This window comes from Zonotrichia albicollis, chromosome 7, assembly GCF_047830755.1.
Source record: "Zonotrichia albicollis isolate bZonAlb1 chromosome 7, bZonAlb1.hap1, whole genome shotgun sequence".
In the NCBI taxonomy this organism is placed as follows: Eukaryota; Metazoa; Chordata; class Aves; order Passeriformes; family Passerellidae; genus Zonotrichia; species Zonotrichia albicollis.
The window spans coordinates 16,573,670-16,589,774 of record NC_133825.1 but is presented as its reverse complement, the minus strand read 5'-3'; the positions used below and the strand labels follow the sequence as shown (position 1 = coordinate 16,589,774).

Sequence of the window (16,105 nt, the reverse complement as noted above, 5' to 3'; positions counted from 1 at the left end):
ACGTTTTCCCCCATTTATGGCTGCTGTTTAAGTCTGTAACTTTCAGATTTAAAGTACAGCTAAGAGTTTTAAACAATCTGAATTAGAAGGACTGTCTCAGCAACTGTGCTATATTTTATTTGGAATTTTCTTCTCCCTCCATCCCCTTCCTCTTTCTCATAACAGTGTATAATCTCCAAGCAATTTCTATGATAGTTCATCATAGGAAAGTCTTGTGCTGCTGCTGTAGAATGAGGTTTTCTCCAACTAATTTTCTATTTTCCTGCTGTAAAACTGCCAGAACACTTTGGTGAAAGGTAGATGGATATTCAATTAAAAGCTACTATGGACTAGAAACTTAGAAAATTGCTTCTTAGTAAAAGGCAGATTAACCTCAAGTACACTTCTTGCTGTCACTTCAGTAGTATTGCTCTGTTTCTACTTATGTCTGCCTTTCCTTCCTGCATCATCTGTGAATGACAGTAACATCTGATTAAAAGAAATTTAATGTTGTTTTTACTCCCTGCTGATTCCTCCGATAGTTGAAATACAAACCTGATAGTTGAAATAAAGTACTACTGGCCTTTAAGGTTTCTCTATCAAGTTTTAGGAGTGTCATATTTCAATTATGAAGTGCCTGTGGTGTTTGGTTTTTGCATTAGAAGTGATAAGTGATGGTTGTTAGTAAGTGATGGGTGTTAGTGATGGTTGTACTGGCTCTGCAACAGGCTGGGTATGGCATGCACTTCCCAGCACACTTCTCCCCAAATAAGTACTAGAAAAGTATGGGTGCTTTTCCAGGATCACCTTGGAGTCATGCTGGACTTTTCTAATATTCCCACTGTGAAAAAGTAGGAGAAAAACTGATATAAGAAGATACTTGTCTTACCTATCAGAAAGAACCATTAAAAACTTAGAATTGTGTAGGTTTCTTGTCTTCTCTCATGACTGGATCCCAGTCACTTTCAAGAGAATTTATTATCCCAGGGATAAAGATCCCAGCCCTGTCCTTTGAGACAACCTGGCCATGCTCCACACCTTCAGCTGGCTGGCACCAGTGTTTTGGAGAGTGGATAAAATGTGCAATATTGTGATGCAGGGACGTGGGTTGGAGCCAGCCCCACGGAGCAGCCTCAGCAAACAGCCGTGAGTTTATTCTGGCTGCCTTTTCCTCGGCCCCTCCTGCCTCAGAGAGCTCAGGGGTGGGAGCTCTCCAGCCCAGCTCTCCAGCCCCTGGTGATTGTGCATCCAGCCTGAGCAGGGTTCTGAGGTCTCTGCTGCCTCCCTCCAGAATGATTTGTCCTGGCCACATTTATCTTGTTCAGCTGCACCTCAACAATGCAATCTGCATATTCCAGCAACATCATTCTTGCTGAGATTTTAGGGTTATTGGGATCTGCACATTGCAGTGTTTCAGTGGTTTTTCTAAGAATTAAAGGGTTATGCATTCTAAATTCTGGGTTTTTTAGACTGTTTGATGTATGCTGGTCTAGAATGAAATTTAAAATTTGTTTTGCAGTATTACAAACTATATGTAACTGAATGCTAGAAAAGGGTTATGCTGAGAGCCTTTAAATTCTAGGCTGTTCCTGCATATTGATTGGCAAAGGGTAATTGGCACAGGAAGGAGAGCCCTCAGTACTCCAGTTGTAGCAGTGGAGGTTGAGGTAATTAATTTCTTATGAGGCACTTCACATCTCACAGCATTAGATCCATGGGGAGTATTCCATGAGGGCTTGAAGAGGAGGAAAATGACAATCTCATATTGAAGCTGTTGAGGAAAAAACCTTCTCTGTAATGAGAAACAGTTCCACATGAAAGAGTCCCTGTTCGCTCACTTGCATATGATTTTCTGTACCCCTTTTTAAAAAATATGCTTGCCTGTTTTCACAGAAATAGGTTTTCTTGAGCCAGGTGTCTTTAAAGAAATCACACTGGGATGGGTGTGTTAAGAGTAGGGAATGTGTGTCACTGAGTGGAGGTAGTGATTTTCAACTTAAAAGTACTTGTGGGTTATTCATTTGTGTTTCCCATATTAAAAAAAGAAAGATAATAAATATACTTCTAAATTAATTCCCCTTTACTGCCTTTTGCTGTGCAGTAAAAAGAGGCTTTGAAATGCTGCATGAAAAGGCCTGGGAGCTTTTACCTTTTCACAGGATAAATGTCAGAAATGTCAGGTACTGGCTTAACTGCCTTGTCAGAGGATTCCTTGAATAACTTCTGAAATGTTTATGTGAGAGATTTCTCAGGCAGTGAATGCTGTGCATACAATTGTTCATGCATCTGAATAGTTCCATGTTTCAGTGAGCTGGCTTGTGCTCAAGGAGTTGTTCCTGTCCACCTCCAGGATGGGAACCAGGAGCTCTTGAAAACATTTTGTTTGAAGGCCTGACACCTCCATGAGAAGAACTGTAAACAACCAGTTCAGTCTGAGTTCCAGTCCTGCAGCTTTGGAGGAGGTCATTGTTTTGTTCTGGCACCTCCAACAAGCAATCTTGGTTTTTACTTGGACATTGCACTTTGAGGAAAAGCTGAAAATTTGAAGGGTGACATAATACTGAAATGAATTCTGCCTTTAAGGGACAAATGCCAGGGCTTAGTGGTATCCAGAATGGTACAAGGGAATGCAAGGAGGTTCTGCCCCACACTTGGCATTTCTCACATAACCAAACAGTCATAGAATATTTTCTCTCTGTGGACCTTCAAGGTAACAAATCCTTTGGCCACCCCTAGCAAAGAAAGGAGGAAGTGGTGTTAGTTTCATTTAGTTCCTGGTGGCTGGAGCATGGTGTTATCCAGTTCTGGCAGCTGTGACCCAGCTGGGATAAATGAGGACTGCAGCAGGATGGAACTGATCTTCCCTTATGAAGGCTGATGGGCTTCTTTGGGGCTCTTCTGAGACAGATGCTTGGAGATGTCTCTACTTTGTGGAGCTCCACAACAGGATTTGAAAGATCAGGGTTTCTGTAAGCTGTGTATGAATAAAAGATCCTGTCATTGCGTAAAAAATTGAGGTGTGGAAATGCCCCAAGTAATGACAAGATGGTTTCATTATGCAAAATAAATTGTAAAATTGCTTTTTATACAATTTTGTTATAATCTTATGGTTTTGATTAGAATTCACAGTGACTTAATGAATCAAAAGAACAACCATTTATAAATTAAATATGCAAAAAAAATCATGATGTGTGACATGTTCAATTGTAACAAGAGACATAAAGTGCTTGGTGTCTCTGTAGAGGCTGTGACTTCGCTTTAATGTCCTACCTAAGTTGTGTGAGAGTTTGTTTTTTGTTTTTTGTTTAATTAAGGTGCAAAGTACAGGACCCTCTAATTGCTGAGTGTAGGATTATTTGCAGTCAACACAGAGGCTGAAACAGTCAATCATTTCATTAGAACTCTGACATTTCTTAAGTTATTGTAGTATTGATTGGTGTGTTTACCTTTTAGCTTGGCTTCTTTTTTTAATATTTCACTAGAGAACTGATTTTGATAAATGTGCTAGTCTTACTTTAACTAAAACTGTTCTTGGGTACATGGAACTGTATCAAAAGCTGTTCAGCACAGAGTCATGGTACAGCTGCTGGAGACAATTGACAGAGGGCAGGTTTAGCCCAGATACAGGGAGGAAATTCTTCCCTGTGAGGGACAGGAGGCCCTGGCACAGGTGCCCAGAGCAGCTGTGGCTGCCCCTGGATCCCTGGCAGTGCCCAGGGCCGGGCTGGATGGGATTGGAGCAGCTGGGACAGTGGGAGGTGTCCCTGCCATGGCAGGGGTGGAATGAGATGGGCTTTAAAATCCCTTCCAACCCAAACCATTCTGTCACTGTGGGATTTACAAAGGAAAATCATGCTAGAAGATTGAAATTTTTTTTCTGTTTTTTCCTCCCAGGATTGTTCAGTGACTGTTTGGGAATAAACAAAACATATGCTTAACTTCTGGCCACAGACCTTTAAATATGGGAATATTGGCCTAGGTACTAGAAGAGATGAGATGATCACTCAGGTAGTTCTGCCCATATCTTTGTTGTACTACTGATCAGTGCAGCTATCAGGTAAACATTTGTGGCCCTTCAGAAGTATCAACAAAGTGAAAATAAAACCCTTCTCAGAGTATCTGTGTTGTCCTTTAAGATCAGCTGGACCAAGTCTGGAGCTTGTGGGATCCCTGCAGTTCCTGTTGCCACTGGCAGCTGTTGGCACGGACCCACAGGCTTGGCTCAGGCTGGCTCTGAGCCCTGCAGGGCTGGGCAGGTGTGCACCTGTGTGCCTTGGGGTGCAGGGGGTCTGTGCAGTGCCTGGCAGTGTCACCATCCCCTGCTGCTGGAAATGAGCCCCATCACAGCCACGGGTGGTAGGGCCACGTGTTTCAGCTGAGGATCTGCCCCTACCCATGTCCTTCTTTAAATGGAAATCCAGCAGGAAAGATTTGCTGCACAGGTGGTTTCTGAGACATTCAACTAATGCTGTTTGCCAGTGTGTGAAATGGATGGGCCTGTATTATTTGCAGTACCCAGCATTTATCTTCAGGCTCTCCAGTGTTAATTAAAAATACTTATTTCCACTCAGTGGAATATTAATAATGCTGTGACTTAGTGCTTGTAAAATGTTTCAAATGTTAAAAATGCATTGAAATAGGAACTGGATATTGCTTTTAGGATCTTCACAAGAGAGCCATATAGCTTGTAGGTATTACATATATTTTACAGGAAAGAACAGTAGGTGAGTGTGGGAACTCAGCACATCACCCCTGATGTCCAGAGTTGCCGAGGTAACCCCTGGGGGGCTCGGAAATCCTGGAATGTTGCCAGAAGTGCTTGGTGGTTGGATTTTGACCCTGCACGGGATGTGCCACCTATATGAGGACAAGAAGATCACTTGGGGATAAGTGGTGAAGGAATTGATTATTCACAGGGTGAAAACACAGGTTTTGGGATCTTGGTACAGGGGGGGTTTTAGGAGACAAGATGGAGGAATTAGGGCGTGTCTTGTCCTTCTCCTCTTCTTGTCATCCATCTTTGATGGTGATGCTGGCACTTTGGGATTGGTTCACATTAAATGTGCACTTGTTAATAAGGTATTGGAAGGTAAAGGTCAATATCTTATATGTAGTTTTTAGTATAAAAATAGACAACTCCCAGAAGGAGGTCAGTGTGCCCATGGCTGTCTTGCTGGGCAGACCTCTGTCAGGCTGGGAGACAACTTTGTAGATAAGAATTAATAAACAATATTGAAGACCGAAAAATCTGAAGAGTGCACTCGTCCTTTGGAGCGTGGGCTGACCCAGGGCCATCCTACACCTGACTGGGCAGAGACAACAGGCCGAGAACAGAGAGGTGAGTGCAGGGTAACTGAAAGGCTCAACTGCCTGATTTTAAAAATCCATACCCAGAATAATGTGCATAATTTTCCTAGCCCTTTTCCTAATTCAGTCACTCTGTGCAAGAAGGCACTGTTTCAGCATAGGTGTGTTTGTTTGAAGTACAGCAGTCACCAGAAGGATTTGATTGCCAATCAGATACAGAGGATTTCAGGTCCAGACGTGTGGGTTCCATCAGTGGGGAGTGGGATAGCTGCACCCTGCTGGGTGTGGAGGGGCTCAGGTCACCTGTGCCAGCATTTCAATGGGCACCTGTCAAACATTACATTGCTATTTTTGGTTATTCAGGAATGGAACCGTCTGATGTAGCTGTGGGGCTGTGCTGTCACATCCAGGTGTAGTGAGAGTCTGCAGGGAGCACCCACCCACCCACAGGGGACTGCAGCTCGCCAGGGGCTGGGGGCTTCATCTGGGAGAGGCAGGAGGAGGCAGCTTGGGGCCGCTGGTGTTCCAGAGTGTTCCCACAGGAGACTCTGTAGCCAGCTGCAAAAGACTGCACATGGTTTAGAAGCCTTTGTAAGTAGGATTATCCAAACGGCAGAGTGGGGTTTTTGATGTTTAAGTTTCTTCAGGGAAGAATGAGAGTCTGCAGTAATGAGGTTACCTGCAGTCTGGACTTCCCATATTCTACAGCCTGAAGCTGCATTTACAGTGCATTTGTAGTGTGTTTTATTTCTTAGAGAAATCATGAGCTGAAGAATAACTTCATGTATAGTTGGATTTGCTTTCTAGACATTATGTTAAGAATTTGAAAATAAAGTATTTTTGTCTTGTTCACTGTTCAATATTTTATGCCACTTGCTGCCTGAGGTTATTTCAGAATAGCTGCTTCAAAGGTTTAGGTTAGCTGAAAGCCAGTTTTATCATTAGTGGCCACCTTTGAAGTTACAGATTACCAGGGAATTTGAAAAATATCCCAGTATTTTACAATGATTTTGTCTTTATAGAAAAATAGGTTCTAAATATAAAACTTTCAGAGGATATGCCAGTGCAGTTTGTAATCTGAAAATGCACAGGCATAAGCTAAGTTGTATCCACTGAGTTTTTCCTGGCCCTGTTTACCTGGCAGTTCAGAAGGGATCATTTTGTTGTCAAGGTTGACAAGAGCTTGCAAAGCATAATAGAGGAGTCATTATTTACTTTGGTTCCTGTGCAAGCCTTGGTACCAGAAATGATGGCATTGCTGTGGAACAAAAGTGAGTATCCACCTCCAGGGATTCCTTGAAGGTTTTAAGGTGAAGTTCAGACCTTTCTCCAAGGCCTGGTTTTGATCATCTATTCCCTGCAAAGGCTATAGCCAGTTCAGAGACAGAAGTCATAGGAGATTTTCTAAATCTCCCTGAAAATGCTAGTTCAGTTTTTAAAGTAGTTTTTCCTTTCAGTTGATGCAGAATGTGCCAATAATTTCAAGGCATTTATGACATTGCACATTCCATTTTAATGTAAGAGTTCTTTTCTTGCCACCTCTACCCTTAGTTTTAATATTGAGCATATTGTCCTGTTCACAGGTTTCTTTAGTAAGGGAAGAACTCTTCTTGAAGTATGAGACATAGATAATAAGCTTGTACTCTTGGTATAATGAGCTTGTACTCATGATATTACTACTTCCATAATAATTTAAATGTTATTTATAAAATAACACAGGCATGTCCATAATAAAGACTTCTGGTGTTTGGTAGGTGCTGTGGTCATTGTTGATAGCTATTGCTTAGCATTTATGAGAGCCTGGTTCTCTGGGCTGTAAATGTCATGTGTGCTGGCTGTGTGTAAACACCACTGTTTGTGGTTCCTTCCTTTAGGCCAGGGCAGTCCAAGGCAGTCAGCAGTGATAGCTTGCTTTAGGCAAGCAAAGTTCATCACACATTTTGTATTTTCATGTTGTTTCTGTACTAACAGGAAAAAAAAAAATCCTAACCAGCTAGTAGGCACAGAAATATTATGGTGATGTTGCAGGGAAAAAAGGCTGAGTGAAGGGTGAAGTACACTTTTCAACCAGGTAACCATGATAGAAGCACTTTGCTTTAGGGGGAAATAAAAAAATTCAAATTGTTTACAAAGTAAAACCCGTTCTCTTCAGATCTCTCAAGTATCTCAAGAGCTCAGTCTTCTAGATGCTGAGGCTGAATGTGCTGTGGAATGAAGAGATTGCCCTTTCATGGGCAGTGTTTGCATTGCACCAGCTTGGACATTTTGAAACCCAGCCATTCTGTTTTACAGAAGGAAAATGGACACTACAGACAAAAGCATAACCACACTGCCTTGTGGGCACCTGAATTTATACACTGTTTGTAGACAGAGAGAGCATTATTTTTCACATGAATAGGGTGTTAATGGATTGCCATAAATATTACTGTTGTCATTGTTGTTATTACTATTATTAATCATCATCATCATCATCGTCACTATCATCATAATTCTGTTCATGTTGTTGGTTACACTGGGAGTATTACAGCAATTCAGAGGTTAAGAAGTGTTTATTTTGTTCCTGTATACTGCTTCTAAAGCACACGTTTTGATTCAGCTTAACATCACAAATTGGCATTCTGTGAACATTGTGGTACTGGCTCTTGAAATGTATGAAAAATTTGAAAAATCCTCCAGCATGTGTGATTTACCAAATGCTCTGATGCACTGAGGACACAAAGGATGTGCTTGCTGAGGGGTCCCAGACAGCACTGATTGTTTTCTGTCCCTCTCATTGCAGACTGACAAGGCAGAGAGGAGCAATGCCCTGAATGTTGCCATTGACAGTATGTGCAAGAGGACCAGAGACCTCCGCAGGCAGGTGAGACCTGGGCAAATGAAAGGTACAAAAAGCTCTTGAGGCATTCTTTTCCAATTTGCTATTTTCAGTTTATGTGTTTTGAAAAGAATATTTTCTTTTCCATAATAAAAACATATTGAAGACAATTGCACATTCCACAGAATATTTATCTACCAGTTTTCAAAACTCTGGCAGAAAACCCTGCCAAATGATCCTGGCTGAATATATCTGTATATATGCATGTCTAAATATATTTGCTGTAGATATATATCAGCAATGTACTCTAGCCATCAAGATTTGTTTAATTTTCAATAAGCTTGAATTATTACAGGTTGTTGGAACAGACAGGGAGAACTCTCACCCCACAGGAGGGTCCCTGGAATGCCCAGTCCACACTCTACCCCCCATTTTACATCCCAGTGTCCAAAAACCAGTGTGAGATGTGGACCAGTGAAGGGTAGAAGGTTAGCAGTGGACATCAGCTGTGTTTATACCCTTTCTCTGTAATAAATATCTTTGAGAAAACTGCAGAACATGCTGGGTGTGTATAATGTGCCCTTTCAAAAAGAAAACCCCTAGAAAGTCAGTAGTTCTTTGAGCCAGGCTGCCCCAACCAAGTGCATGAAAGTTTACAAAGAACACGAGCACACCTCTCTCAGCCTGTCTGCAGCCTGGGCTGATGATCATCTCCCTGGTGGAAGATTGTCCCTCCCAGCTTTGGGTTCAGTCTTGCAAGCCAGCCTGTGCTTCAAGATGAGGAATCAATTCCTTCCTGCTCCCGTGATCAGCCAGAGGAGGCCTTGAAAAACGAGAAGAGTATAATATAAATAACAGTGTTTACAACCAAGTAGCTATCCAGTGTCTGCTTACATTCTGTCCAAGATGTGTTCAGTGCAGAGACCTGCATCACCAGCTCAGTGTGTCTACAGCCCTTCCATTCATTTCCTTCCATGAGTTAATTAAACTCCAGCTTAAAACACTTTATTGACTCTGTTACAGTGGTTAAAAGCTGTTAACTGATTCAATTTGTGTCTTTCTGTAAACCTTTGGAAAATGTTCAGGCTGAATGTAATCATGCCCAATTTATAGTCAATCTAGAACCAGTAATTTCCTTTTACCAGAACAGCTCTGTGCTGCTTGACATTTTTTTCCACTGGAAAGCATTTATGAGAAATATTTTATATCTTTCCTCCAATTCTATGTTCATACATATGAATTGTATAAGAATTGTTTTAGGAAGAGTGTTTACTGCATGCCTAATTCCTGTTCTGGGAGACATGAAATTGTGAATTTTGTGCTTGCAGATATTGCAGTAGAGTCTTATTTGCTTTCACATGCAGACATTCATTACGCTGTCTTCCAGCAATTTTACAAGAAACATGAGAAGTGTTGTTTGCTCTACTCTTGCAGCTTTCCTAATACTGTATTTTTAATGGCACTGTGTACCTTTGCTGGCTTTGTGTCAGGCACTCTCAGTGCTTTCAGGGCTGTGCTCTGAAGTGTACTTTGCTTTCAGTCCTCACTGGGAATGCCTCTGCAACACTTGGGTTAAAGATGAGACCTTATAAAGCTGTAGTTTTAAAATCTCTGCAGTAGTGCCCCATCAGAGAGGTGCTGTCCCAGGCAGCAGCCTGGCTGTGGGTGGTGCCAGGGGCCCTTTGGAGCAGCTTTGCACGTCCCAGCAAGGGGAGTGAAGCAAGGCTGAAGGCTAAAGTGGCTGTCCCTAGCACAGGATCTGCTGGGAGCTGTAGAAACTCTCCAGCTTTTCAAGGGAACTCACTTCACTCATTTCAGGAGCTTGGCCAGTACTTGTGGGGGTTCTAAGCTGCTCAGCTTTGTTTTGATTTGTACCTGTGCTGGAGATGTATCACTTCTGCATGTGCAGCTTCACCTGGATCACTGCTTCCCTGCTGAGGAGAGCTTACAAATATTTAGGATGGAATTGCCTATCCATTCCAATGTGTAATTATGTGAAATTACCATACTCAGTTCTTGCCTCCCAGTTCGTTCCCAGTGCAGCATGAATGGACTGCACAGATGTTTCTCCTGCGCTTGTTCTGCAGTTCTGGTTTAATAAATGTTGTTCCTGGTGATATTCTTGTATTTTTATGTAACTTCTTCATCATGGGTAGCTGTTTCTGGACACAAAGGACATGGCCTTCCTGGCTCCCCTTTGGAAGGGGAGATCCCTCAGCAGTAACTGCTCTGAGCTTTGCCCAGGACTTCTGCCAGGGTAGTCTAGTAAGGCAAGAGGTGAGTAGAGGCAAACAGAGTTTTCTGTGCTCATCAGTACTGATGGTGAATGGTGTTGCAAACAGCTGCTGGCATTTTTTTCTCTACCCTCACTGTTTTTGACAACCTTATGCCCCATGTTTTATAAATGATGTATTCCTGTGTTATTTTTTAATGCATTTGGATATCAAAACCAAAAATTGGCCATGCTTCTGTAACAGTCTGCTCAAAGGGTAAGACCTTGCATCTTAAGAAGAAAACAGTTTGTCAGACATCACCCTCCCCCTCCTTTCCCTCTTCTACTTGTGTCTCTTTCACTTAAAAACACGAGAAGTTTAATTATAGCACCCTAACTTCCCTAGCATTGCGTGCTGGCACTACTGGTGCCTTCCTTTGTTCATCTGCCTCCCTTCTGCCTGCTTAGCTTTCAGCATTTTGCCCTACAGGTGGCCAGAGTCAGAAACAGACTTACTGAGTCATGGAAGAGATGCTCGTTAGAATTAGCATGAAAAGAAATAGATATTGCCTCAGATATTCCTTTTTTATTTTGTCTTTTCCTTTTTTCTTCTATGTTGTATTTCTTTGTTCTTTAATGCCACACAAGCCATCCTTTGCAACTCTCAGCTTTGTGTATTCCTCTGCAGAACAGCAACAGGAACATAATTTCAGACTTGTTTGTGTTCAGCAAAGACACAGCATTATCTTTGTTTTTTGAAGAAGATGCAATTTGCTGTGTAATTGCAGGGTAGAGCATTTCTTAGAACGAAACAGTAATGATAATTTCTGTGTGAAAGGTTAATTAAGCCAAGAAAACCAGTGAAAAGCTGTAGCAAAGACTTATGCAATGAGAGATAAAATTAGGCTGCTGGTTTGAAATTGGGTGTCTCAAGCTCACCACAAATGTGCCTGAGGTTGTTGTAGTGACAGAGTGCTAAGGCTATGACAGTCCTGCACTCTGGGCTGTACAGAACTCCAGAATATTTCTGCTGGAGATAATCAGTCATTGGCCATGGATATGATGGTTCCACTTGTTGTTGTTGTTTTTTGTAAATTGAAATCCTAATTTTTAAATTCTTCAAGGTCACATTTATGTACCTAATTTTAAACAGGCAAGAATATCTGTTTTCTTCAGTGGAGCCTTTACAACAGAGAAGTCTTAGTGGGTAACTTGGCAGGACTGGAGGTTTGATGTATTTTATTTCTGGTAGTGAAACTTTCTAAAATAGTTTTTTAGTGTTTAATTTCAGCCTGAATGAAGCTGAGAATGTAAGAAATCCTATTTTTTGTTGGAATCCCACAGCCTCTGTATTTGTAAATTACTTTGGAGAACATACAGTGTATCCAGAGAGTATATCCTAATGTGATGGGCTACCGTAGGTTAGACAAAGAAACCATTCCAAACATGGATTGCCTGTGTTTGTTTGGAAGGTTTGTGTCCCTCTGGTGACTCAAGGAGAGCTGACTTTCAGTGAGGCTATCCAAAAGTTAGTGGTGGAATTCATATTCAGATCTTGTCTCATAATCAGCAGATTTCTCCACTGTTCTTTCTGCTCTGCATGGTCACTGCTCTACCTCAAACACAGCAGAGCATCAAAAAGATTGTGGGTTTTTTTTGTATTTTTCTCGTGGTAGGAGTTTTTACTTCTACTGAGTTTTCACAGAGATACATTGGAGCAAAACGCCAAGTGAAAACAGTACTTTGGCAACAGTGTGATGAGCTTAAAAACATTTAGTGTCCTTTTCTGTTCCAATCAATATCTTTTCTATATATTGTAAAAACACTGGATTTGGAGTGGGAAATTCAGTGCATTTGATAATTAAGCTGCATTTCATGTATTGTTCCAGTTGGTATGTTTGCTGCACTGCTGCATGGTCTAAATGAACAGCTGTCATGTGTAGGTAACATGCAAAATAACCTCTTAAGTAAGAAATGTCCCAGTGATTGGTTACAAGCTGCTGTGAAGCTAATTTAAGACACGTAATTTATAGCAGAATGTTATACTTCTTGAATAATTTAAGTTAGAAGTTCAAGAACAATTAATTTAAGCAGAGAAAATTGAACTCCAGCCTCATTTATAGATCTTCTTGCTCTATTAATACATTATCAGGTGGCACAATCAGTAATCTCATTGACATAATTACCATGAAGGCTGCCATTCTGCAAACCAGGCTGTGTTTCCCAGAAAGAAAATACTTGGGTAATTTTGCAATTATGAAATCATGGGATGTAGCTATTTTGTGAGTACAAACTTGATTGAATTAATATTTTCTTTGTAAAATTAAATAGCCTTCTCCCTTGGCATCTGAATTACAAGGGAAAATACCCAGGAGAGATGAGGTCTGGGCTAACTAATTTTTCACATGTGCAATCACTTAAGTAGCCTATTCATCAGGCAAGGGGAATATTTGTTTGGCTCCCTTGATTTCAAGAGAACAGTATATGATGTAGTGTTTTATGTATCTGTACAAACACTTACAAACAGGCATATTTACCTAGTGGCATATTAATGTTTTCCTTAGAATTAAATCCAGTTTTCTGTGTTTAATCCATGAATTGTAGCTGCCACAGGTTTCAGCCCCATGGTGTAAATAATGCATGAATACAGCGTGGATGTGTCTGTGGTACAAACAGGAAGGGACAATAATTCCAGCACACTTTAATGGATGCTCAGTTAGCAGGTACTGATGTACTGCTTTCTTTTACAGCTCAGGAAAGCCATTATAGATCACATCTCAGACTCCTTCTTAGACACCACTGTTCCTCTGCTGGTTCTCATTGAAGCTGCTAAAAATGGAAGAGAGAAAGAAATAAAGGAATATGCTGCTATATTTCGAGAACATACCAGCAGGCTTGTGGAGGTATGTTGGATGGAATTGCACTTGTTTGGAATAAATGGTGTAAGGGACTTGCCACTGAACACTCCCTTTGCTGGCAGATATCCAAAATGTTTAAGGGTGGCATTTCGGGAAGGAATAAATAAATGGCCTTGGGTAATAGTAAATGTACTCCATTTTCTTATAATGGTATGTAGTAAGACAGAGTGCTTTGTCCTTGCATAGCATTTCATTGCACAGAAATTAGATGGTGTGGAATTGTAATTTGAGAAATCAGTGTAAGCCTTTCCACCAAGGTGTACAGTGGGAATTTGACTAAATGTGTGTTTGTGGGAGTATTAGCTCACAGTGTTCAGATCCTGCTGCCCAGAGAGCAGGAGGCACTGTGTTAGTTGTGGGCCAGCTTTCTCCCTTGGAAAGTCTGTGACCTGTGATCTGCTGAAGGGGAACTGGGCTCTGACAGGAGCCAGGAGCTCGCTGCACAACCATTGAATATTCTGGCTTGGAAAGGACCCCCAGGAACAGCTGAGCCCAGCTCCTGCCTGCACGCTGAATGAATCCCCTGCACACGTTGGAGACTCAGCATTCATTTCTGAAGGATCTGCTTCCTTATTGCTTACAAATGATACTTCTCCAGCACTAAGAGATTTGCAGATACAGCTGGGAGGAGATTTTCATTTGTTGGACAATCAGTCCTGCAAATGTGACTAAATATACACTGACCTAAACTCATTTGAACTGGAGCTTGGAACACTGCTGGAATACTAAAGTCAAAAATTCACAGCAGCATCATCTCAAGTGCCTGGAAGGAATGCATTAGTAATTTTTGTGGGGTTTTTTAGCTTCTGGTGCTTTCGTGTGCAGTAATGCAAAGATGGGAAAAAAATCAATGAATTCACTCTGCAGCTGAAAATTTACTTAGGAAAACTATTTGGCTCAGAATTAATAATTAATCTTGAGTGACCTAGAGATAATGAAAGAAGAGTAGGTAAAGAGCTAAAGTAAAAATAGGGTATTGCATTTATGTTTCTCTTCATGGCCATGTGATTACATAATAAGAAAAGTTGTTATTTTTGACTTACAAGAGATCTGATTTTGACCATGCTGCAAAATCGAATGACAGCTGAAACATGAAATCAAAGTTGCAGTTGATTTTTAGTACTGAAGCTAAACCATCCTGAAGTGACTTCATTTTCAGAAAGAACAGGTGATCACTGAAGACCAAATAACATGACAAAATTTCTGAGTCCAGCTGAAATACTCAAATCATAATTCATTTTAGAAGACCTAAGCATAAAATCCAGTATTAGTTTTCTTTCATGGGTTTGAATTTGTGTCCCAAATGCAGGAGCTAGCTGGCCATGAGTGTGGGTGTGTGGTTGGAGAGACTGATGGCTGCACAGATTCACTGCCTGGAAAATCCACAGCCTGATCTTGCTGCATGTGTGAATGCACAGGGTGTGTGTACGTATTTATATTTATGCTGTGACTCAGTGTGCTGCCTACAGTGAAGAAAACTTACTTCTAAAGAGAGACCTTACACAGTGCCACCTCCTATTGTTGAATTAGTTTTTCCAAATGTCACTTTACTGGGGGTTATATCATGGGCTGCTATTCAAATTAACTACAATTTTGCTTTATGTTATCTTCTGGATATCTAGTAGAACTAAGTATCGTACTTCAAAGTTGCTTACATTGTTTTAATGCCCTTACCAGTATCTCTAAGCAAGAGCTTGATTGATGGCTTTTTGATAAACTGTATATATCAACTGCTAAACTCTCCAGCAAATTAATTAGGTGGTAGTTGTACTGCGTGCATCAACTGTGAGCCTATCCGAGGTAAAACAGAACAAAAATGAGAAATACCTATCACCTAAGCAAGTGGCCACAAAAGGGTTTTGTGGAGATAAACAGATTTATCTAATTTTTAAGAAAAATTCAGTAATTTCTGACAGCATCATGTAAGTGAGAGAAATATAGTAGCTCTCTGTAAAATGTGGAGTTGGATGACAGGTGAATCCAAGAGCCAATCCAGTACAAAATTCCCATAACTTAGGAGGAAGTTGCCAAGCATTATTGTATTTTATTAGGAGGTTCTTAAATGAGAGCTATGAGCTGCATGTTTGCAGGAGAGCCTCACATTCTATCCTTGCTTGTTTATTTCCTGCACTGGCACAAGAGCCAACAAACAAATCCTCTTACAGCTTGGATGTTCTGGAATACAACTCCAAAAGCCAGTCAGTTGTGCTATTGCAGGAATGGGCTTCATCTCTGCTACTGAAAATAAATTTAAGTACTGAAATGTCAGATCATGGGTGGCATGTACCTGGCTATGGAATACTAAGAGACAATAGGTGTAGTTAAAACATTTTAAAAGGTAAACAACTAAGAAAAAAGGCCCAGAACAGTAACCGTACCAGAGAAGGCTGGTGCTGGGGGAGATGAGACATCAGGCTTTTGAAATACAGCAATGAGAGCAGTTTTACCATCTAGGTGTAGTTGTGACATCCAGGCAGTTGGGTGGCTTGTGGGCACCAGCTGATAGAGCAAAGGCCAGTGATGCAGAAAGACTGTGCATATTCTTAAATACACAATACCTTGTTTAACAGATTAAAAAAGGTGGTTTTTTATCTTGTCAGGTACAAGTAGCCTTTGTGGGGCATGCCCAACACAGCACAGCTGCTGCAAGCTTTGAGAGGTGGAAACCAGCTCAGATGCTGGCAATCCCTAGGTTTTGTCTAGAGGAACAAAAGCTAAGGAAAAAACCCTGTTTGCATTCTCAGTGTGCATTTTTGCCTGTAAAGGGCTCCAGGTGTGGGTCTGAGCCCACTGTAAACCTCTGGCATCTTGAGCATCCTGTGCTAAAGACTTTCACACCCTGACTACCCCCACATATGATCTTTTCTTTTGCTG

At 41.2% G+C, this 16,105-nt stretch overlaps 1 protein-coding gene across 5 annotated transcripts in view; it reads left to right on the top strand.

Annotated features, from left to right (window-relative positions):
- The window catches only part of CTNNA3 (catenin alpha 3), a 410,743-nt gene that overhangs the window by 232,728 nt on the left and 161,910 nt on the right, over positions 1–16,105 (top strand). For all 5 annotated transcript variants that reach the window (XM_074544396.1, XM_074544398.1, XM_074544395.1 and 2 more), the window contains 2 exons: positions 8,066–8,146; positions 13,064–13,216. In XM_074544396.1, the coding sequence (XP_074400497.1) occupies positions 8,066–8,146; positions 13,064–13,216 (234 nt within the window). The remainder of the gene's footprint in view (positions 1–8,065; positions 8,147–13,063; positions 13,217–16,105) is intronic.